We start from the raw sequence: 24,559 nt of genomic DNA on the forward strand, positions 1-24,559 counted from the left end.
AAAAGTACTTTCTCGATTTCTGAGAAAAAGAAATTAAGTTATTTAAAATATTAGAGAATTTGAACATAAAGCAAACAAATTTTATTATAAAGGTTGTACTACAGAAAACCAAACAAAATTTATAGACCCTAGAAAATGACTATTCATAAATAAGTGACTACTGACTTTCAAACAAGTGACAGAAGCAGGAATAGAAGAGATGGACAATTTATAAAAATTACTCAGCAATAAATATTAAATACAAAAATTTAATCTATCTAAAATAGTTCACTTAATTTTGCTATTATACCTACATTAGCCTATCACATAACATTATTTCTTAAAATTAACTAAATTGGTTTAAAGAATTGCTCATATCTTTTAGAAGTCCACTTGAAATCAACTTAATGTGAATTCTCAATGAAGCAAGAAGAGAACAGAGGTTATGAACAAAAATGGCAGCTAATCAAAAAAAGTACTCATATTTAGCTTTGGAATATATATTACCCTATTCAGGTGTGTGAGATGTTTTTGTATTTATAAAACTTCAAAAGTAGAAATCAAAAACTAAAAGTACACAGTACAGCATTTTTCAGCCTTTGTTTTTAAATGCTGTTAAGATACAATACTACTTTTTAGAAGTAAACATCCCCACCCCCGATATTAACCATTCAAAATATTCTTGCTTTATTAGTGATGGCTAATTCTTAGAGAAACTAAATATTTGTATTTAAAAGGTTTCCACTTTAGGTCCTGGGTTGATCTAAGAAGCCCAAGGAGATATGTAAAAGTAAATAAGAAAGTGATCTGAGTTAGACTGTTATCTCTCGCTCTAACAGTTTAGTGAGAATCTAAAAACATGATTTATTGTGGGTAACGTGGTTCTCAGATAATTCAGGCATCTAATATCCAAAAGCTGGTAACAGTTACAAGAATCATAAAGACATTTACTAGACAAGACTAGGAGAAACCTAAGAGATTACTTAGGTCATTCAATAGGGAAGAGTTGGTGTGATTTGCCCCCTATCACACAGTTTGAGGGAGAGAAACTCAGATTTTACACTCTGTTCATAATAAATCCTTTTTGAATTGAGGGGGAGGAGCTAAAGAGGTAAAGAAAAACAAACCTACTAGAGGAATTTATGACCATCTATTCTTACCATTCTGGTAGAACTGGGCCCAGTGTCAAGATATCAGTTATTAAATTAAGCACCTACTAAATGCTTTTACCCTTTTAAAAAAACTCACAAACAACTGTAGCATAGATGATGCTAAGTGGATTAGGATGATGTTAACAGAAACAGAGAGGAAGAGATGGATGAAACACACAAAGGAAGGACAGGCAAAACTTGATTAGATATGTGGGACAAATATTTTCCTAAAGTTCTTACTCATTTCCTACCAGTATTAGTTAGCAATTAAAAGTGATATATCTCTGATAGTTCTGTAAAGTAATAAGCAGCTCTTGTGGTCACTACCTTGATTTAAAAAAAATGGGCACCCCCAAATAGGCAAAGAACTCAGATTGACAGTTCTCCAAAGGAGATATACAAATGGCTGGTAAACAGAAGAAACGATGCTCAACATCGCTAGTATTAGGGAAATGCAAATCAGAACCACAGACACACAAATCAGAACCACAAGATACCACTTTACAACCATCAGGATGGCTACTATCAAAAAAACCCAGAAAATAAGTGTTGGCCAGGATAGAGAAACTGGAACTCTTGTGCTGGTGGGGCTGTAAAATGGTACAGCTGCTATGGAAATAGTTTGGCAGTTCCTCAAAAAATTAAACCTAGAATGAACATATAATCCAGTAATCCCACTTATGAATATATACCCAAAAGAACTGAAAGTAGGGACACAAACAGATATTTGTACACCCATGTTCATAACAGCAGTATTCACAATAGCCAAAAGGTGAAAGCAATGCAAGTGTCTGTGGACAGAGGAATAAGTAATAAATTTGGTACATACATATACAAGAGAATATTATTCAGCCTTCAAAGGAAAGAAAGTCCACATGCTACAACATGGATAAACCTTGAAGACATTATGCTAAGTGAAATAAGCCAAGCAAAAAAGGACAAATACTATATAATTCCACTCAAATGAGGTGCTTAAAGCAGTCATGCACCCCAGTGTTCATTGCAGTACTATTTACAATAGCCAGGACATGGAAGCAACCTAAATGTCCATCAACAAAGGAATGGATAAAGAAGATTGGTACATATATACAGTGGAATATTACTCAGCCATAAAAAGGAACGAAATTGGGTCATTTGTAGAGACATGGATGGACCTAGGGACTGTCATACAGAGTGAAGTAAGTCAGAAAGGGAAAAACAAATATCGTATATTAATGCATATACGTGGAATCTGAATAAACTGGTATAGACAATCTTATTTACAAAGCAGAAATAGAGACACAGACATTTATGTATGGATACCAAGGGGGAAGCAGGGGGGTGGGATGAATTGGGAGATTGGGACTGACAATATATACACTACTGATACTATGTATAAAATAGATAACTAATGAGAACCTACTGTATAGCACAGGGAACTCTACTCAGTGCTCTGTGGTGACCTAAATGAGAAGGAAATCCAAAAACGAGGGGATATATGTATATGTATAGCTGATTCACTTTGCTGTACAGTATAAACTAACACAACATTGTAAAGTAACTATACTCCAATAAAAATTAAAAGTATATATATATTATAGAAAAAAAAAGAAAATAGAAAGGTAGTTGCCAGGGGCTAGGAGGAGGGGTAAATAGGGAATTACTGTTCAATGGATAGGAAATTTCAGTTTTGCAAGATGAAAAAAGTTTTGGAGTTGGATGATGGTAATAGTTGTACAACGATGTGAATGTACAGTTGACCCCTGAACAACACGAATTTGAACTGCAAGGGTCCACCTATTCTCGAGTTTTTTTTTTTTTTTCAAGAAATACATACTACAGTACTACACAATCTGCAGTTGGTTGAATCCGTGGATGCAGTACCAGGGATAGAGAATGCTGACTGTAAAGTTATAGGTGGACTGTAACTAGTCTACCTATAGTTATAAGTGGACTATAACTAGAGTAAATCCCCAATTTACTCAAGGGTTACCTGGACTTAAGTGCCACAGAACTGTATACTTTAAAATGGTTAAAATGGTAAATTTTATGCTATGTATATTTCACAATTAAAAATAAATAAAGTTTAAATGGGCACCTACCTATTATATTCTAATTACCTCCCTCTTATGGGAAACCTTATAATCTCTATGGCAGAGGTCTCCAACCCCCAGGCCGTGGACCGGTACCAGTCTGCGGCCTGTTAGGAACTGGGCTGCACAGTGGGCAGTGGCGGGCGAGTGAGTGAAGCTTCATCGGCCACTCCCCATTGCTTGCATTACTGCCTGAACCATCATATCACCCCCCCACACCCCCACCCTGGTCCGTGGAAAAACTGTCTTCCACGAAACCGGTTCCTGGTGCCAAAAAGGTTGGGGACCGCTGCTCTACAGATTACTTCTCACTTTCAACTTTACCCAAATTTACACCAATGCCCACAATTTGAATACTACAGTACCCCTAGTACACTTAGGTGTACTAGGTTTAGGTTCACTGGGATCAAAATTCTGGTTGCTACCAGCATTACTGCTGGTGAGAATTTAAGAAAGATAAAGATATGTAGTTTTATATCAACAGGAAAAGAAAAGAAAGTAACCATGTAGAATTAGCCATATTACTCTCTAACACCATCTTCCACTATTTTATTTAGCTTACCACATGGTAGTATACTGAATAGGATTCTCTAACTCATCAGAACAGAACAAGTGCATGAGTTTTAGTATGTAACATTACTAACAGCAGTTACAATATTTAAAAAAACTATTCTAGAAAAAATAAGCTATCATTTGATTCCTAATTAAGAACCAGGAATAACATCTCAAAGACTCATGAAGCAACATGATTTGAGGTTCCCTTACAGGACTTTTTTTTTTACATTAAAAAATATATTGCTTAATGGATTATTATAAGGCAACCACCCTTGTAACCATCACCCAGGATCAAGAAATAGAAGTTTGCCAGCTCTCCCCCAAAACCCTCCATTTGTCCCATCTTGTTCACCCCTCCTTTCTCTCACATAAGTAACCACAATCATGACTAATAGTAACCCCTCGTCCCTTACAGGACTTTTAAAACATTGGATTAAATATGATTTTCAATAGAGCTGAAGGTAAGAGTGTATGTGTGTGGGGAGGAGATAAAATTAGTAAGGCATATAAGACTCAGGAGCCTTGATGTTATGCCAAATTTTCCCCCTAAGGTTGGGCAAATCACATAATCTCACTAAGCTTCATAAAGGTGATAAATAATACTGGCCTGTAAACCAGTGGTAAATTTCTGAATGGAAGATAAAAATATCACTTAGTATATCAGTGCTTCCATTTACTTCTCTCTATAATGGAGACAATAATATTGCCAGCTACGACTACACAAACAGTGTTTAGAGGATTATGGAATATGCTTATGAGATGCTTAGAAATCCTTTGATGAAAGGCAATGGCCAAATTCACATCCCATGTGACTCTTTAGGTACAAATTGAGAAATCTAAAATGATACCTTTTCCATTCCATGTAAGGGAATAAGCAAAGAAGGGAGAAGAATCTCCTATATCCTTTTGCATTCTCCCTTTCATTCAAGCCTATGCTTTTTCGTGTTCAACACCGACAGAGGTCACATAATAATTCACTATCACAGCATGGGTAAGTGGGATTATCACTCCACTGCATGGAGAAATATGGTCACCACGTGAAAGCAACTAAATAAATGATTAATCTTGTTATTCTTCATGATAAAACTAGCCAAAACCTTAACCAGTTATTGGGCAACACGTTTACGGTGTCAAAAGCTGCTCTCTCAAAAGATTAATAAAGAATTAGCTAAAGAATTTTTACAGACATAAAAGGGATATATTAGGGAATACTGAACCCAGAAGATACATGGATGGAGGTGAAATGTTCTTTGGGTTGAATAAAATGAGAAATGCCATAAGATCATTTCATTCTTAAATGGGTACTCTCAAAACTGAACGTTAATAAAACATTCATTACTATTACCTTCTGTGAGAAACATATACATATGTGTATCATCACACATACATATATAAAGGACATGAATAAGTCTTTTAAAAGATTCTACTAAAAGGGGCTAAACAAGTTTATCAGAATTAAATGTGGTAGACTGGTGATATTTTATATACCTTTTTGTATGTATAATATTTTACAACATAAAAATTAACAATAAACTAACATTGATGTCTACCTTTTCTTTGAGATTCCAGCACAGGCATATTTAATTTTTCCCTGACACTGTCCAGATTGCACTAAGGATCTTTCCATTCCATACCTATAATACTTGTGCATGTCCTTCTCATTAAACTTATCAAGTTGAAATAGTCTATTTCCTCCCTAGACTAACATATTTATATCATTAGCATCTTGTCTGTTAACTGGTAAATTATGAGTTCTAAAAATACTTGTTGAACTATCTCTCCCACTAAAATGCAAACTAGAGAGTGTAACATCTGTTCATATTTGAATCCCCAAAGCCTGACACAGTGATTGGCACAAAGGTGTTATATAAATTAATAATTTATTTAATTTTTTTTTACTTAAAACGTCAGCCTTAAATGCAAGAATATATTTAATTCCTTACATTTTTTATAATCCTTCAATTCTATTTAAGGTGCTTTAAATGCAGGTTCCCAAAGGATGTCATATTAACACTGCCTTATCTCTAAGGCAGTCTCATATGGATTTGTGTTTTATCAGTTCTGGAAAAATCTAAGCCATAATTTCTCCAAATATTGGCTCTCCTTGATTCTACCTTTCTGAGACTCCCTCTAGAAGAAATTTTAGATTTTCCATTCCATTTTCCATATCTCTAAACATCTATTTCTTATCATTGATCTCTATGCTGTCAGGCAATTTCTTCAGGTTTATCTTTAGTTGTGTAATTCTTTCTTTAATTGTGTCTAATTTACTGTTTAATCCATCCATTAGCATTCTTTAAAACAATTTGATGGGTATTTTGGGGGAACTTTTAATTTTTATATATTTTTAAAGTTAAAAAATATTCTAGGAATAACAGTTTTTGATATCCTTTACCCAGACTTAATACTTGTTTACATTTTGTCCCAGTTGCTTTATCATTCTCTATAGAAACATACACACACACATACATATACAGTGCAAAATCTTTTTTATGATCCATTGAAAATAAGTTGGAGACACTGCATACCTTTATCCATAAATATTTCTGTGTGTTTTTCTAAGAACAAGGATATTCTCTTACATATTCACAATACAATCATCAAAATCAGGAAAATTTTTTGAAATATAATTGAAATATAACATTAATTTCAGATGTACATGATTCAGTATATGTTTATATTGTAAAATGATCATCATAGTAAGTCTAGTTAAAATCCATCACCACAGATAGTTACGACTTTTTCTCTTGTGATAAGAACTTTTGAGATCTAATCTCTTAGCAACTTTCAAACATACAATATAGTATTATTAACTATAGTAACCCTGCTGTACATTACATCCCCAGGACTTAATTTATTTCATAACTAGAAGTTTGTACCTTTTGACCACCTTCCTCCAATTCCTCCCTCCCTATCCCCCACCTCTAGTAAACACAAGTCTGATCTTTTCTGAGTTTGTTCTTTTTAAAGATTCCAAATATAAGTGAGATCATATGGTATTCACCTTTTTCTTTCTGACTTATTTCATTTAGCATAATACCCTCAAGGTCCATCCATATTGCAAACAGAAGGATTTTCTTCTTTGTTATAGCTGAATAATATTCCATTGTATATATATATCACATTTTCTTTATCCATTCATCCATTGGTGAATATTTGGCTATTGTAAATAATACTGTAATGAACATGGGAGTGCATGTATCTTATGTAGTTAATGTTTTGATTTCCTTCAGATAAACACCCAGAAGTGGAGTTGCTGGATCATATAGAAGTTCTGCATTTTGAGGAACCTCCTTATTGTTTTCCATAGTGGCTGCACCCGTTTACATTCCCACCAACAGTGCACAGGGTTCCCCTTTCTCCACATCCTTACCAGAACTTGCTATCTCTTGTCTTTTTGATAAGAGCCATTCTAACAGGTGTGAGGTGACATCTCATTGTGGTTTTGATTTGCATTTCATTGCTGATTAGTGACGTTGAGCACCTTTTCACGTACCTGTTAGCCATCTGTATGTCTTCTCTGGAAAAAATGTCTATTCAGGTCCTCTGCCCAGTTTTTTTGGTTTTATTTTTAACATCTTTATTGGAGTGTAATTGCTTTACAATGGTGTGTTAGTTTCTGCTTTATAACAAACTGAATCAGCTACACATATACATATACATATATCCCCATATCTTTTCCCTCTTGCATCTCCCTCCCTCCCACCCTCCCTATCCCACCCCTCTAGGTGGTCACAAAGCACCGAGCTGATCTCCCTGTGCTATGCAGCTGCTTTCCACTAGCTAGCTATTTTACATTTGGTAGTGTATATATGTCCATGCCACTCTCTGCGTCTTTATTCCCGTCTTGCCCCTAGGTTCTTCATGACGATTTTTTTTTTAGATTCCATATATATGCATTAGCATACGGTATTTGTTTTCCTCTTTCTGACTTACTTCACTCTGTATGACAGACTCTAGGTCCATCCACCTCACTACAAATAACTCAGTTTTGTTTCTTTTTATGGATGAGTAATATTCCATTGTATATATGTGCCACATCTTCTTTATCCATTCATCTGTCGATGGACACTTAGGTTGCTTCCATGTCCTGATTATTGTAAATAGAGCTGCAATGAACATTGTGGTACATGACTCTTTTTGAATTATGGTTTTCTCAGGGTATATGCCCAGTAGTGGGATTGCTGGGTCCTATGGTAGTTCTATTTTTAGTTTTTTAAGGAACCTCCATACTGCTCTCCATAGTGGCTGTATCAATTTACATTCCCACCAACAGTGCAAGAGGGTTCCCTTTCCACACCCTCTCCAGCATTTATTGTTTGTAGATTTTTTGATGATGGCCATTCTGACCGGTGTGAGATGATATCTCATTGTAGTTTTGATTTGCATTTCTCTAATGATTAATGATGTTGAGCATTCTTTCATGTGTTTGTTGGCAATCTGTATATCTTCTTTGGAGAACTATCTATTTAGGTCTTCTGCCCATTTTTGGATTGGGTTGTTTGTTTTTTTGATATTGAACTGCATGAGCTGCTTGTAAATTTTGCAGATTAAATTGACAAAGGATTAATCTCCAAAATTTACAAGCAGCTCTGCCCAGTTTTTAAATTGGATTGTTTGGGGGGCTTTTTGCTATTGAGTTGTATGAGTTCTTTGTGTATTAATCCCTTATCAGATACACGATTTGCAATTACTTTCTCCCATTCTGTAGACTGCCTTTTCATTTTGTTGACTTCCTTTGCTGTGCAGAAGCTTTTTGCTTTGATGTAGTCTCACTTATTTTTGCTGTTATTGCCTTTGCTTCTGGTGTCAGATCCAAAAAATCATTGCCGAGACTAGTGTTAAGGAGCTTATGGCTTATGTTTTCTTCAAGAGGTTTATGATCTTAGGTATTACCTTCAAGTCTTTAATCCATTTTGAGTTGATTTTTTGTGTATGGTGTAAGATAGGGGTCCAGTTTCATTCTTTTACATCGGCCTGTCAGTTTTCCCAACACCATATATTGAAGAGACTGTCTTTCATATGGTATTGTATATTCTTGGCTCCTTTGTTGTAAATTAATTGACAAAATATGTGTGGGTTTACTTTTGGAGTCACTATTCTGTTCCATTGATCTATGTGCCTGTTTTTATGCCAATACCATACTGTTTTGATTTTTATACTTTGAAATATAGTTTGAAATCAGCACGATGCTTTCAAACTTTGCTTTGCTCTTTCTCAAGACTGCTTTGGCTATTCAGGGTCTTTTGTGGTTCCATACAAATTTTAGGATTGTTTGTTCTATTTCTGTGAAAAATACCATTGGAATTTTGATAAGGACTGCATTGAATCTGTAGACTGCTTTGGGTAGTATGGACATTTTAACAATGTTAATCCTTCCAATCCATAAGAATGGAATATCTTTGTGTTTATTTCTGTCTTCTTCATGTTCTTTTATCAATGTCTTATAGTCTTCAGTGTACAGGTCTTTTACCTCCTTGATTAAATTTATTCCTAGGAATGTTATTCTTTTTTGATGCAATTGTAAACAGAATTGTTTTCTTAATTTGTTTTTCTGGTAGTTGTTTACTAGTGTAGAGAAATGCAACTGATTTTTGCATATTGATTGAAACCAGGAAATTTATCATTGATACAATACTACTTTCAAGAGTCCATATTCAAATTTTACAACTTGCTCCAAAAATGCCCCTTATAGCCAATCCGCCCCACCCCCTGCCGCCAAGTCTAGGATCCAATCCTGGATCACTCATTGCATTTTATTGTCCCATCTCTTTAGTCTCCCTTACCTAGAACAGCTCCTCCTCAACCTTTCTTTTGTTTGACCTTGACATTTTTCAAGAGCACAGGCTAGTTATCTTTGTAGAATATCTGCCAATTTGGGTTTATCTGACATTTTCTCATGATGAGGCTATGTGGGTTTTTTGCCATAAGTATTACAAAAATGATGCTGTGTCCTTTTGAGAGCATAACTTGAGGCACATGATGTTGGTTTCTCACAATATCAGTGATATGTATTTTGATCATTGATTAAGATGTTATCTGCCAGTTTTCTCCAGTGTAATACATAAGAAATCTTATATGTAAATATCTTGTTTCCTATCAAACTTTGTCCTAATACTTTTAAAGAACCATTGATGATTTTCTAATCTTACCATTTATATTTATTAATTAGCATTCCATTCCAAGGAATAGCTTTCCTTTCTCTCCTCTTTATTCATTTATTTATATCACTATAGAATCATGGAATTTTATTTAATCCAATGGATTATAATCAATTCCTACCATTTATGTTGATGTTTAATTGTCCCAGATTTGGCAATTGGATCATTCCCCTTTCACACTGCCTCCAATGTACCTTATGTACCTGTAATTTTTTGAGCACTTCATTATATTTCCTTATTTGCACATGCACACTCACTCACACAAAATGTTCTCTGCTCCAGCACTGGAATTAGTGTTTCCTTTAAAGAAACTTGGTTCTTTTTAGTGGACAATGGCATTTATAAATCAAAATCTCGGCACTAGGTGTGTTCATTGATACTTATGTCATTGCTTAAAGGCAAGGGACAGAGCTAGAACAGAAAACACACACACATACTTTTCTATCTACCTGGATCTTTATACATATATTTAAAAAGCCATGATTTCATATTGATACCTCCAATGCAAAGGCAACATATTTTAAATTCCTCAGCCTACAGTGAAACCCTAGCTCACATTATCTGCAATAAATTTATTCTCTCAAGCCTAGAGCACACAGAAACTAGTTGAAGAAGTGCTAACCCATACTTCTGTGCAAAGCAAATCTATTCACTAAGATTCATTATTTACCTAGTATTCTCAAAATGTATAATGAATACACAGTTGACTCTTGAACAATGTGGGGGGTTAGGGGTGCTGAACCCTCTGCAGTCAAAAATCCATGTATAGGGACTTCCCTGGCGGTCAGGTGGTTAGGACTTCACCTTCCGGTGTGGGGCCGGGGCGGGGGGGGGGGTGCAGAGGGCAGCGGGGCAGGTTTGATCCCTGGTTGGGAAGCTAGGATCCCACATGCCTAGTGGCCAAAAGGCCAAAACATAAAACAGAAGCAATATCGTAACAAATTCAATAAAGACTTTAAAAATGGTCCACATCAAAAAAAAAAATCCATGTACAACTTTATACTTGGTCTTCTATATCTTTGGTTCCATAGCCACAGATTCAACCAACCACAGATTATGCAGTACTGTAGTACAGATTTATTGAAAAGAATGGGCACGTAAGTGGACCCTCACAGTTCAAATCCACGTTGTTCAATGGTCAACTGTACAGCTATTTTATTGGGTGTTATATAGTATTTCAATTTAATTATAACTTGTATTTCCCTGATGTCTAACAAAATGCTTATTTGCCATTCACGTTAACTTTTTTTTTTTTTTTTTTTTTTTTGCGGTACGCGGATCTCTCACTGCTGTGGCCTCTCCCATTGCGGAGCACGGGCTCTGGATGCACAGGCTCAGCAGTCATGGCTCACGGGCCTAGCCGCTCCATGGCATGTGGGATCTTCCCGGACTGAGGCACGAACCCGTGTCCCCTGCATCAGCAGGCAGACTCTCAACCACTGCGCCACCAGGGAAGCCCACGTAACTGCTTTTATTAAGAATTGGATCAAGTCTTTGGACCATTATTTTAATAAGGTTTTAATCTTTTTACTGTTGAGTTCTTCATATATTCTTTTTTTTTTTTTTTTGGCTACTCCACGCAGCATGTGGGATCTTAGTTCCCTGACTAGGGATCGAACCTGTGCCCCATGCAGTGGAAGCGCAGAGTCTTAATCACTGGACCACCAGGGAAGTCCCAAGAGTTCTTTATATATTCTAAACTTATATTCAGAATATATAAATTAGATGTAGTGTGATTTATCAATTTTATTCCTTTACGGTTGCTTTATGTACCTCGCCTGAAATTTTATCTACCCCATGTTGTAACAATATTCTCATGTATTTCCTTCCAGAAACTTTACTGGTTACATTTAAGGCTATGCTACATCTCAAATTAAGTTTTGTATATGGTGTAAGGTGGAAGTCAAGGTTGTTTGGTTTGTTTTTCCACATGGTGTTCCAGAACCAGTTGGAAAGATTTCTCTTTCCCCAACTGAATTACTTTGGTACTTGGTTTGGTTCTACTTCTGGGCTTTTTATTCTTTTCCATTTTATCTATTTGCCACTATGCCCAAATTACATTGATTTCATTCACTGCCACTTTATATAGTATAGTTAAGTCTAGGTAGTGTACATACTTTGTACATACACTAAGTCTAGTTAGTCTATGTACTCCAACTTCATTCTTCTTTTTTAAGATTGTTTGGACTACTGTAAGTCCTCAGCCTTTTTATAAAATTTTTGAAATCAGTTTTTCTATTTCTTTAAAACGTTTGCCAGGATTGACAGGAATTGCATTGAATCTAAAGATCAATTGGAGGGCTTCCCTGGTGGCGCAGTGGTTAAGAATCTGCCTGCCATTGCAGGGGACACAGGTTCAAGCCCTGGTCCAGGAAGATCCCACATGCTGCAGAGCAACTAAGCCCATGTATTACAACTACTGAGCCTGCGCTCTAGAGCTCACGAGCCACAACTACTGAGCCCACGTTCCACAACTACTAAAACCCATGTGCCTAGAGCCCATGCTCTGTAACAAGAGAAGCCATTGCAATGAGAAGCCCGCGCACCGCAACAAAGAGTAGCCCCCACTCGCGGCAAGTAGAGAAGGCCCACAAGCAGCAACAAAGACCCAATGCAGCCAAAAATAAATAAATAAAATAAATAAATTTATTAAAAAAATAAATAAAGATCAATTGGAGAGAACCAACCTTTTAATATAGTCTTCCAATCCATACATGCCCCTATTTATTTACATCTTTATGTTCTCTAAGCAACATTTTGTAATTTTCACAGTAGAAATCTTCCATTAATAATTAATAACAGTTAATCTGTTAAACTTATTATATATTTTTTTACATAATTATAAATGGAAAAACTTAACCTTCATTTTCCAGGTGTTTACTGCTAACATGTAGAAATAGAATTGATTTTTGTACACTGACTTTGTGCTCTGCATCTCTGCTAAATAGTTCTAATAATTGTTTTGCAGCTTCCTTAGGATTTTTTTTTTGTGTGTGTGGTACCCGGGCCTCTCACTGTTGTGGCCTCTCCCATTGCGGAGCACAGGCTCCGCACGCGCAGGCTCAGCGGCCATGGCTCACGGGCCCAGCCACTCCGCAGCATGTGGGATCTTCCCGGACCGGGGCACGAACCTGTGTCCCCTGCATCGGCAGGCGGACTCTCAACCACTGCGCCACCAGGGAAGCCCCTGCTTTCTTACTCTTAACAGTGTTGATTTGTTCTAGAAGGCATTTAACTTGAATTAACTCAGACTCTAAAATCTGTCTCCCCAGTGATGGACAGCAGCTGAAATCACTGTTCAATTCTTTCAGCATCCCAGCTGTTGCTTCCTGCCAGGCTTCATGGAGAATCCCTAATCCATGTGCAGTTAAGGGATCCATCAAGGATTCTGGCAGTTTATAACCAGATTTTGGGGCTACCCTCTTTTTAGGATTTTCCCTTTACTTGCCAGCAATTCTGGTAATCTCAAGCTCTTAACCCAGCTCTCCAAACAAGTAAAACTGGAGCTTTCTCGTTGAGTTCTAGCTGTACTACATCATATGGACTGCCCTTGGATAAAACAATATAAATGCAAACTTTGCACATTGTAGTTCCCTTCTTTCAAGGGTCAACTCCCCTCCAATTTCTGCCTAGTATGGTTGCTTTCCAGTGCCTTCAAGAAGTTACTTTTTTTTTTTTTTTTTTTTTTTTTTCTTTTTGCGGTATGTGGGCCTCTCACTGTTGTGGCCTCTCCCGTTGCGGAGCACAGGCTCCGGATGCGCAGGCCCAGCGGCCATGGCTCACGGGCCCAGTCGCTCCGCGGCATATGGGATCCTCCCAGACCGGGGCACGAACCCGTATCCCCTGCATCGGCAGGCGGACTCTTAACCACTTGCGCCACCAGGGAGGCCCAAGAAGTTACTTTTAATATTTTGTCCAGAGTTTAAAATTGTTATCTACGGAAGGTTCAGTTCAACACAATCTACTGTAACATGGAAGTCCATCTACTGAGCTTTTATTTCAACAATTATATATTTTTTGTTTCTAAGCATTTTAATCATCCTAGTTTAAAATTTGCCTGGTCATTTTGGGTAGTCTCATTACTTGCTAATTTTTGTGATTCAACTTTTTATTTAAGTATTCTGTTCAATTATTTCATATTGCATCTCAGATAATTCCATTTTGTAAAGTCTTTGGGATCTAAATCCATTGATTACTATGTGTTTTAACTTTCACTCATGGTAGTTTGTTTCCTTTTATGTTTGTTTATCTAGATTTTGGATATTTGGTTGATCTTAACCTGTGAAAAAAGTAGGGGCCTAAACTGAGGATGCTTCTTCCAAAGATGTACATTTAATTTCATTACTAGCCAAGGGATCCATATCAATTAGGGATCATTTTAACTCCCTTCCCAGCTTAAATGTAGTCTCAAGTTTAACTTCCTTACCTTGCCTATAGCCCAAGGCTTAGTCTATCAAGCACAACATGGATATCAGTATTTATATTCAGGGTAATCTGCCTTTCATCTGTGCTTACTGATTACAGATCTGGTTTTGGCTATTTTTGTTTCACCCCTTGAGATTTAACTTCCTCCAAGTTCAAGGATGCAATAAAAAATATGATTTATGCAGGGTCAAGTTGCTTTTGACTAATAGAGTCTGAGAGATTGTTGTCTGCCATATGAGGGGAGTCCTTCATGTCACTATTACAAGGCTGTATTGTAGCTTCCTCATTTCTGTCCTTACTTTTTTGGCTGACTTTCACAAGCAGGAAAGAATTGTATTTAAAATTCATGTTTTTCATACTTATAGCAAGTACTAACAACTTCAATCTTCTTTTAAAATGTACTTATACTTTTAAAGTAAATGAATTAATAGAACTTTGAATATCTACTATGATTCAAAGGGTGTATATTAAATGGTTAACTTTTACTTAACCTGACACATCATTTCACACTCCACAACAATAAAAATCATTGTACCTGGCGCTATCACCAGCATGGCTACAAACCCAAATAGGTGCAATAAAATAGCTTATCAGACCCAGAATATTCTTATATTCATTTTCCTTTATCAAGGAAAATAAAGCGTATTTTAAAGTTCTCTCAGAAAACTCTCAGATTTTTATGAATACATCATCAGAATGGACCCCACAGAAATACTGTTAACCGTTTCCTCCAACACTAAAGCTATTCCAACTTTATAACCTTAATTCAGTCTATAGCTTGGAACAGAATAAAATTAACTCTTACAGGAATAGATGGAATGTCCTTGGCTGAATTAGCATGATAATTCACACTAATTAGAAAGATTAAGCAAGTGATACTAGGAATCTTTATAAAGGAAAAAATATAAGGGGGGAAAAAGCACTAGAAGGGGATTTGATTATTTACAGAAAGAGCTATTACAAAAGTATGTTTGACTTTAGTATTATGCAAATATAAACAGGGTGTGAAATTTGTCTATAAAGATGAAATCTCTTACAAGCAGCAACTTTATAATTCAATTACAATTTAATGAGTAACTATACTAATCCATGAACTCACTGAGTAACAATCTAAGGGTCACACAGCTGGTAAAGTAGCAGAACCAAGATTCAAACCCTGGTTTGTCTCATTTCAAAGTCTTCAAATCCAAAAAATAAAAATAAAAATAAAATTTTAATTAAGGTTTCAACCTAGATAGAGAAATGATGATGCCACTAATTTTATAATGTACACAGAGGAGGAGCAAATTTGCAAGGGATGATGATTAGCCTAATGAAACCAGAAATAGCATTTATCCAATTCATTTGTTTTCCCAGTTCCAAGATAGCATCTGCCTTATAGAACGAAAGAGAAGGCAGAGAAAACTATACTTATTGAGAATTTAATTCAAGAAAGTGATCTCTAAATCCTTTAACAACATTTTAAGTAGTATTTGATGCATACTAAAGAATACATGTATAATGATCAAGTTATGAAGCATAATAAGAAAATAAACACCCATAAACTCACCACACAATTTAAGAACTAGATCATTACCAATATGGATGGGTACACCTGTATGCTCCTTCTCTATTATGTCTGCTTTCCCGAGAAGGCAACCATTAAACTAAATTTTGGATTTATGATTTCTGTTTTTCTTCCCTTAATAATCTTATCATATACATACAGATTCCCAAATTAAAGTTTTTATGCTTGTTCTTAAGCTTTATAAAGATAATATGCTATATGTAGTTTTCTACAAATTGGTTCTTTCACCCAGTATATTTTTAAGATTCATCCATCCACTCTATTGGTATTGTACATGTGTTGTTTATTATTCATTTTAGATTAATTTAGGCCATGTATATTTCCACAGTTACTAATTATATTTTTTTCCTGTCAAGGTTTAAAGAAATTAGAAAAGAGGTATATATCACACAATCCAATACCCAAAATACCAAGTACCAAAAAGTCAACATCTCAACATCACTTAAAAACCATACCACTTTCACATGTAACTTGCCAAGATGACTTTTTGCACCACCATTTGTGACCCTGCAGTTTAACCACACTGAAAAATAAAAGTTTACTAACAATTGTGGAGATCCTCTACTAAAATACTTTTGCATTATTTAACCATTAATTTGGTCTTATATCACTTTGCCAAAATAAACTCAGTGAAGTTGCTATATATTTAAGATGTCAACCTCAACTTTAAGGTTATGTATTTATTGCCAAAATATAATTACTGCAGACACTCCTAATATAACATGTGTCTGTTAATATGTTAAGAAAACAGTTGTCCAAAAGGTCCCCATTTAACAGTTTTTTTGGGGTTCCCTACTATCTACAGCAGAACAGGAGCATAGTTCAGAAAGTATCACTACTTGTTAAGCAAACACACACGAGTTTCCACTGTATTCCTATTTGGCAGGGACTTTGTTACACTTTCCTCACAGCTTTGTATAAGTGCTAACTGGGTTATTTTTCTAGTGCAGGAGTAGTAAGGCAAGTCTTTTTGCTTCATTTTGGGGAAAGGAAAACCTCTTTAATAATCCATACCTTTTAAGGGTATAAGTGAAACACATATTTATTGATACCTGTGTGTAGGACACCTTATTAGGTGCTGAGTTCCCTAATCTGGAAAGTAGAGATAACAGCAGCGCCTACCTCCCAAAGTCCTTTTTAAGATTCAATGAGAAAATGTAAGGAAATTGCTAAACACAGTACCCAAATCATAATTAATCATTCAACAAATGTAGGTCATTAGTTCTGCAAATCTTCCCACTTTCATATCAATTCCTATTTTATACAGATATCCCTCCTCCCACCCTGTGTTACTTTGTATTTGCTCAAACCTGAATGTAACGGAGAAATAAGTTACTCTAGAAGCACGCAAGAGAGGGTACCTAAATCAGCCTGGGGACAAGAGGCAGCCAGAGAATTTCATGTGTTATATATTATCCCCACCCCCACCCCAAAGAAAACGTTCTTTACGGAGCTCAAAAAAAAAAAAAAAGAAGTCTCTGTTGGGCAGTGTTAAGCAAGAAAACTGAAGCCCGGAGGTGATTAAGCGACTCGCTCAACATTGGACAGCTCTTTACAGAATTGGCTATGCTTCCTCATTTGAGAGCTCGAGTTCAGGTCTCTTAGGATCCGGTCCACGAGTTCTGCCACAAGTTTATATGAGCTCACGACACTAATCTAGGCAGTAAATGGTTTTATCAAATTATACGGCGTGATGCAGTCTACCCTGTCCTATTCTCGGTATGTTAACCATATTTGAAATTATTTCAAGCAGTACATCACTAAATATAACCCACAGTCTATAAAATCTGTCAGAAACCTTGTGGAATCAGAATTAAAGTGGAGAAATACTACCGGAAAGTAAGGCTGGAAGGGAAGCAGACGTAGGTGGAGGGAACCAAGCACTACGAACTGTCGGAGGAAAAGATACAGTAGGAAAAGAGAAAAGGTTATTGGGCTACATAATATCTATTCTTTTTGCTCACAGAGGGGCCCAAACACAGCAACACCCGGGGAGGAGATACTTACGGCATTTCGACATTCAGGGACGCACCCCCGTCGCTGGATAAAACCACTGAACAACCTCTTACGAAAACAGAGAACCTTCGGAGGGAAACACTGAAGCCTGAAAAGCGCGGGCGTACGGTTACTCGACGCTGTGCAACACTCCACGCGGCCCGCCGGAAACACTCCCCCAGCGAGAAGGGATCCCAGTGTATGCCGGGAAGGGGGGAGGAAAGTCTACTCCTAGGACAGCTCTCAGTCCCTGCCAGGGCAACGCAGGACCCTCTCTCACGACTCCGACCAGAAGGCCCCCGATAGATGAGAGGCAGAGCCATCTCCGTTAACTCTGGAGTAACTCTCCCTAGATTTCTAGCCGGACCATTTGTGTAGGTACTCCGTATCTTGTTTCCGGTAGCGAAGAGGTGCAGTTGCCATGGTAATTAAAAGAAGGCCAAGGACCTTCCGGCCCCTGTGAGAGGATTGCGGAATCTGTGGAGAGAATTGGCTGCGCTTCCTCGTTTGTGACCTGCAGTTAGGTAGCAAGCAGCTCGCTATCTGTCTCTTCGCCCGCTCCGTTCGTCGCTGTTCGGCTTCCCTTTCTCCACCTGCATCTTTTACCTCTCTGTCATATGTACACTTGCTCCATGTCTGTACTTAAAAATGTACATATAAATGCAGTTTTATTCCCAGAGGAATACAAAAAATAGAGAAATGTTGCCGGAGATCAGCTGTGAAGGTATTTGACTATGTAGGGACGGTGACTGGATGGCTGTTTTCCCTTGGCCCTTTAGAAGCCTTAGGCGTTTGTTCACAGTTTATTTTTCTTGCTATTGTGTGGCTGCTTATTTATGGAGCGGTTCGCTGCAATGTACTCTCTAGGCCCTTGTCTTGGTCTTGGGCTGGAGTTTTAGATGCAGGAGGTTTCCAAGCCTGAGGGGCGCAATTATATATTTAAGCTTCAGTTTAGTCTCTCGTTACAGAGAGGGAAAAAATAGCATTTTGGAACATTTCAGCCATGGGATTTCCACGTGAGGGAGTCACCTTATTTGGAAAGAACATTTGAGGACACTCTTAAAAAAATATTTTCATTTTTAAATTGCTGACTGCAAAACGAACGTTCATTCTCCCTTCCTTATTGGAATAGTTTTCTTTCACATTTGTGAGGAGATGCGTGCATGCATATGTGTTTAAAACTGTGATGCTTAATTATAGCGATACCAATTTTCAGTAACCAGACTGACACCACATCCCTGTGGGGTCCTTCTAAATCTGGTGTAAGATGAAAGTGTCAGGCAGGCGGTCTGTGTATTATAAATAGGGTACTTTATCCATGATAAGCGATTATTATCTTTCTTTCCCAAGTGTAAAAGACCTATATATTTCAAGAAGGTGCAAGTGATTTAGGCCTCCTGAGTAAGAATCCAGTGAGTCCTGAAGGGGACCCTACCTGTGTCGTCTTATTGTTAAACTTGAAATATTCAGTTTATTAGGTTGGAATGTATTTTTAGAAGTCAGAGCTTGGTAAAATAAGGTTGGAAGCTGTTAGACCTCCAGCACAATTTAGGGCCTCATAGTAACTGTTGTACAAGAAGCCTTCATTCACATTAAAAAAAGAAGAAACTGTTATCGAAATTTACTGCCTTTTGCTACTTACTATTAGCTGGATGACATCTCTGTCTCTCAATTTCCTTATCTGTAAAACGGGCAAAAAATATCTGACCACTGTAGTAGGTATAAATCAAGATGTATGACAGTTCTTTAAGCTCTTATGAGCAGAGGTGCTATATAAACCCCCAAAATTATTATTATTAACATTATTGGTAGTAATGGAACACAGTAAAACCTCAGGATAATGCTATAAATGACTGGATTTTTAAAATTCAGTCATTTAAAATGTGGGGCTGAATTACTGAGATGTTAGTGAAATGACCTGGTTGATGCTGCTGTGGAGATGGATGCCAACTGCCAATCACATTATAGTCAAATTCTCATTATGGTGGCGATTCACTCTATCTACAGTTTATTTAGCGCTTATTATGTGCCAGGCACTGTTCTATATGCTTCACATGTGTTAATTTACTTAATCCTCATTACAACCCTATGAAGAGTCTCAATTGACTGTCCTCTAATTCTGAGAGAATAGATGTATGCTTTTCCTTTGCCCTGTGATTCTTCTTTTGTATTTATGTTACACCTTTGTTTTGGCTTTGTTCTTTTGTCTCTTTTATATATATATATATTTAGAAAGCAACTGCCAAAGGCTTATTCTAGCTTAACATATGATAATATAACTGTATGCATATTATAATGTACATCTTTTTTCCACATATAAAAACCTTGATGTCTTGATTCCCCCCCGCCCCAGTTTGAAAGGTAAAGTGACACTTGAATTTTAGGATTAACACTGACTAAAATAAAATTTTAAATTATTTTCTAATAGAATGGCCATCAGTCCAGGAAGTGATGCAGCTTTCTCCAGTCAGAGATCAACGCTTTCAGAGAGTCCTCGCTCAAAGAAATTTCCACTAACTGAAGAGGAGATATTTTATATGAATTGTAGAGCTGCCTACTTAACTGTTTTCAAAAGCAGCTTAGATAACATTATTTCTAAAGATCAACTTTGCTTAGGTAATTTTTTTTAACTTAAGTAGCTTGCCTTATTTGTTGAAAGTTAATAGATCAGAAAGACTGCAATTAGAATTACATTGTTGAATCATTCCAATTTCTTAGTTAAGCTTGAGTAGTGGAACTACCTTATGCTATTGTGCCATTTTATATAGCTACATAGTCTAAGAGGTTCAAAATAAAACTTTCTGTGTTCAAATAGACTAGATTAGTATTTTTAAAGCTTCCATCAATTACTTGCTTAAAAATATTTTAAAAATTCTTATCTTGGTACTTTAAGATTCATAAATTCTTATGTTGGTACTTTAAGATTTATAATGATAGAATTAAAACACTTCTGGCAACTGAATTACTAGTCTGAATTTGACCTACACTGGGGAAAATGTAAAGAGAATATATATATATATATATATATATATATATATATATATGGTTGAATGATTGTAAAAGAGTAGTATTAGAAAATAAGTGAAATTTTAAAAGAAAATTAAGAATTCTGGGTTTTGTCCTGTTCTTTAGGGGTGAGGGTTTGAGAGAGTTGATCTTTTTTTGCTTCTTTCCATTATATTTTTTTAGTTTATTTTTTATTGAAGTAGAGTTGAATTACAATGTTGTGTTTATTACTGCTGTACAGCTAAGTGACTCAGTTATATATATACATTCTTTTTCATATTTTCCATTATGGTTTATCACAGGATATTGGATGTAGTTCCCTGTCCTATACAGTAGGACCTTGTTTTCTATCTAGTCTATATATACCAGTTTGCAACTGCTAATTTCAAACTCCCAATCCAACCCTCTCCCACCCTCCTCCCCCTTAGCAAGCACCAGTGTATTCTCTAAGTCTGTGATTCTGTTTCTGTTTCATAAGTAGGTTCATTTGTATCATATTTTAGATTCCACATATAAGTGACATAATATGGTATTTGTCTTTCTCTTTCTCATTTAGTATGATAATCTCTAGTTGCATCCATGTTGCTGCAAATGGCATTATTTTGTTCTTTTTATGGTTAAGTAGTATTCCATTGTTTATATGTACCATATCTTCTTTATCCATTCACCTTTTGATGGACATTTAGGTTGTTTCATATCTTGGCTGCTGTGAATAGTGCTGCTATGAACATAAGGGTGCATGTATCTTTTTGAATTATAGTTTTTGTCTAGATATATGTCCAGAAGTGAGATTACTAGATCACATGGTAATTCTATTTTTAGTTTCCTTTTTTTAAAATAAATTTATTTATTTTATTTATTTATTTTTGGCTGCGTCGGGTCTTTGTTGCTGTACGCAGGCTTTGTCTAGCTGCAGTGAGCGGGAGCTACTCTTCGTTGCAGTGTGCGTGCATCTCACTGCGGTGGCTTCTCTTGTTGCGGAGTATGGGCTCTAGGTGCACAGGCTTCAGTAGTTGTGGCACGTGGGCTCAGTAGTTGTGGCTTGCAGGCTCTAGAGCGCAGGCCCAGTAGTTAGGTGCACGGGCTTAGTTGCTGTGCGGCATGTGGGATCTTCCCGGACCAGGGCTTGAACCCATGTCCCCTGCATTGGCAGGTTGATTCTTAACCACTGCACCACCAGAGAAGTCCTATTTTTAGTTCTCTGAGGAACCTCCGTAGTGTTTTCCACAGTGGCTGCACAAACTTTACGTTCCCACCAACAGTGTAGGAGGGTTCCCTTTTCTCCACACCCTCTCCAACATTTATTATTTGTTTAATGATGGCCATTCTGACCAGCGTGAGGTGGTACCTCATTGTAGTTTTGATTTGAAGTTCTCTAATAATTAGTGATGTGAATCATCTTTTCATGTGCCTATTGGCCATTTGTATTTCTTCTTTGGAGAAATGTCTCTTTAGGTCTTCTTCCCATTTTTCAGTTGAGTGGTTTGTTTTTTCATTGTTTAGTTGTATGAGCTGTTTGTATATTTTGGAAATTAAGCCCTTGTCAGTCGCATCATTTGCAAATATTTTTTCCTATTCTGTGAGTTGTCTTTTCATTTTGTTTGTGGTTTCCTTTGCTGTGCAAAAGCTTGTAAATTTGATTAGGTCCCATTTGTTTATTTTTGTTTTTATTTCTATTGCCTTGGGAGACTGACCTAAGAAAACATCGGTACAATTTATGTCAGAGAATGTTTTGCCTGTGTTCTCTTCTAGGAGTTTTATGGAGTCATGTCTTATGTTTAAGCCTTTAAGCCATTTTGAGTTTATTTTTGTGTATGGTGAGAGAGTGTGTTAACTTCATTGATTTACATGCAGCTGTCCAACTTTCGCAACACCACTTGCTGAAGAGACTGTCTTTTTCCCACTGTGTATTCTTGCCTCCTTTGCCGAAGATACATTGACCATAGATGTGTGAGTTTATTTCTGGGCTCTCCATTCTGTTCCATTGGTCCATATGTCTGTTTCTGTACCAGTACCACACTGTTTTGATTACTGTCGCTTTGTAGTACTGTCTGAGGTCTGGGATGGCTATGTCTCCTGCTTTGTTTTTTTTCTTCAGCATTGCTTTGGCAATTATGGGTCTTTTATGGTTCCATATGAATTTTAGGATTATTTGTTCTAGTTCTATGGAAAAGGTCCTGAGAATTTGATAGGGCTCACATTAAATCTGTAGATTGCTTTGGGTAGTATAGCCATTTTAACAATATCAATTCTTCCAATCCGAGAGCATGGGATATCTCCATTTCTTTGAATCATCTTCAGTTTCCTTCATTAATGCTTTATAGTTATCAACATATAAATCTTTCACCTCCTTGGTGAGGTTTATTCCTAATATTTTATTTTTGGGGTTGTGATTTTAAAAGGTATTGTTTTTTACAGTTCCTTTCTGATATTTCATTGTTGGTGTAAAGAAATGCAACCAGTTTTTGTATGTTAAACTTGTATCCTGCTATCTTACTGAATTTGTTTATCAGTTCTAGTAGTTTTTGTGTGGAGTCTTTAGGGTGTTCTATCTATAGTATCATATCATCTGCATATAATGACAATTTTACCTCTTCCCTTCCAACTTGGATACCTTTTGTTTCTTTTTCTTGTCTGATTGCTGTGGCTAGGACTCCCAATACTATGTTGAAGAGAAATGGTGAGAGTGGGCATCCTTGTCTTGTTCCAGATTTTAGCAGAAAGGCTTTTAATTTTTCACCATTGAGTATTATATTGACTGTGGGTTTGTCATATATAGCTTTTACTATTTTGAGATATGTTCCCTCTATACCCACTTTGGTAAGAGTTTTTATCATGAATGGATGTTGGATTTTGTCAAGTGCTTTTTTTGCATCTATTAGATGATGATGTGGTTTTTGAGTTTTCTTTTATTTATGTGGTGTATCATAAACAAAATTGATTGATTTGCATATGTTGAGCCATCCTTGTGAACTTGGGATGAATCCCACTTGGTTGTGGTGTATGATCTTTTTTATGCGTTGTTGGATTTGGTTTGCTAATATTTTGTTGAGAATTTTTGCATCTATATTCATCAAAGATATTGGCCTGCAATTTTCTTTTTTGGTGGTGTCTTTGTCTGGTTTTGGTATCAGGGTGATGGTGGCTTCATTGAATGACCTTGGGAGTGTTCCCTCCTCTTCAACTTTTTGAAAGAGTTTGAGAAGGATTGGTATAAGTTCTTCTTTGTATGTTTAGTAAAATTTGCCTGTAAAGCCATCTGGTCCTGGACTTTTGTTGGTAGGGAGTTTTTAAATTGCAGATTCTATTTCAGTTCTAGTGATCCATCTGTTCAAATTATCTATTTCTTCTTGATTTAATTTTGGTGGGCTGTATGTTTCTAGAAACTTGTCCATTTCTTCTAGATTGTCAAATTTGTTGGCATATGATTGTTCATACTATTCCCATGTGGTATTTTTGTTTTTCTGTAGTATCAGTTCTTATGTCTCCTTTTTCATTTCTTATTTTGTTTATTTGTGTTCTCTCTTCTTCTTGGTGAGCCTGGCCAGAGGTTTGTCAGTCTTGTTTATCCTTTCAAAGAACCAGCTTTTGGTTTTATTGACTTTTTCTATTGTTTTTTTTTAAGCTCTGTTTTATTTATTTCCTGTC

At 36.4% G+C, this 24,559-nt stretch overlaps 2 protein-coding genes across 4 annotated transcripts in view; one reads left to right on the forward strand and one right to left on the reverse strand.

Annotated features, from left to right (window-relative positions):
• ITGB3BP (integrin subunit beta 3 binding protein) overlaps positions 1–18,228 on the reverse strand; it is a 92,508-nt gene extending 74,280 nt beyond the window's left edge. Inside the window, exon 1 of the mRNA XM_060119411.1 lies at positions 17,918–18,228. Coding sequence (XP_059975394.1) covers positions 17,918–18,228 — 311 coding nt within the window. The remainder of the gene's footprint in view (positions 1–17,917) is intronic.
• A 116-nt stretch (positions 18,229–18,344) lies between these two features.
• Positions 18,345–24,559, forward strand: part of EFCAB7 (EF-hand calcium binding domain 7) — a 49,964-nt gene continuing 43,749 nt past the window's right edge. For 2 of the 3 annotated variants that reach the window (XM_060084317.1, XM_060084298.1), the window contains exons 1-2: positions 18,345–18,429; positions 20,334–20,521. In XM_060084317.1, coding sequence (XP_059940300.1) covers positions 20,335–20,521 — 187 coding nt within the window. In that variant the 5' untranslated portion in view covers positions 18,345–18,429; position 20,334. The other variant, XM_060084307.1, reaches the window with a different exon arrangement.

This window comes from Mesoplodon densirostris, chromosome 2 (assembly GCF_025265405.1).
Source record: "Mesoplodon densirostris isolate mMesDen1 chromosome 2, mMesDen1 primary haplotype, whole genome shotgun sequence".
NCBI classification, from domain to species: Eukaryota; Metazoa; Chordata; class Mammalia; order Artiodactyla; family Ziphiidae; genus Mesoplodon; species Mesoplodon densirostris.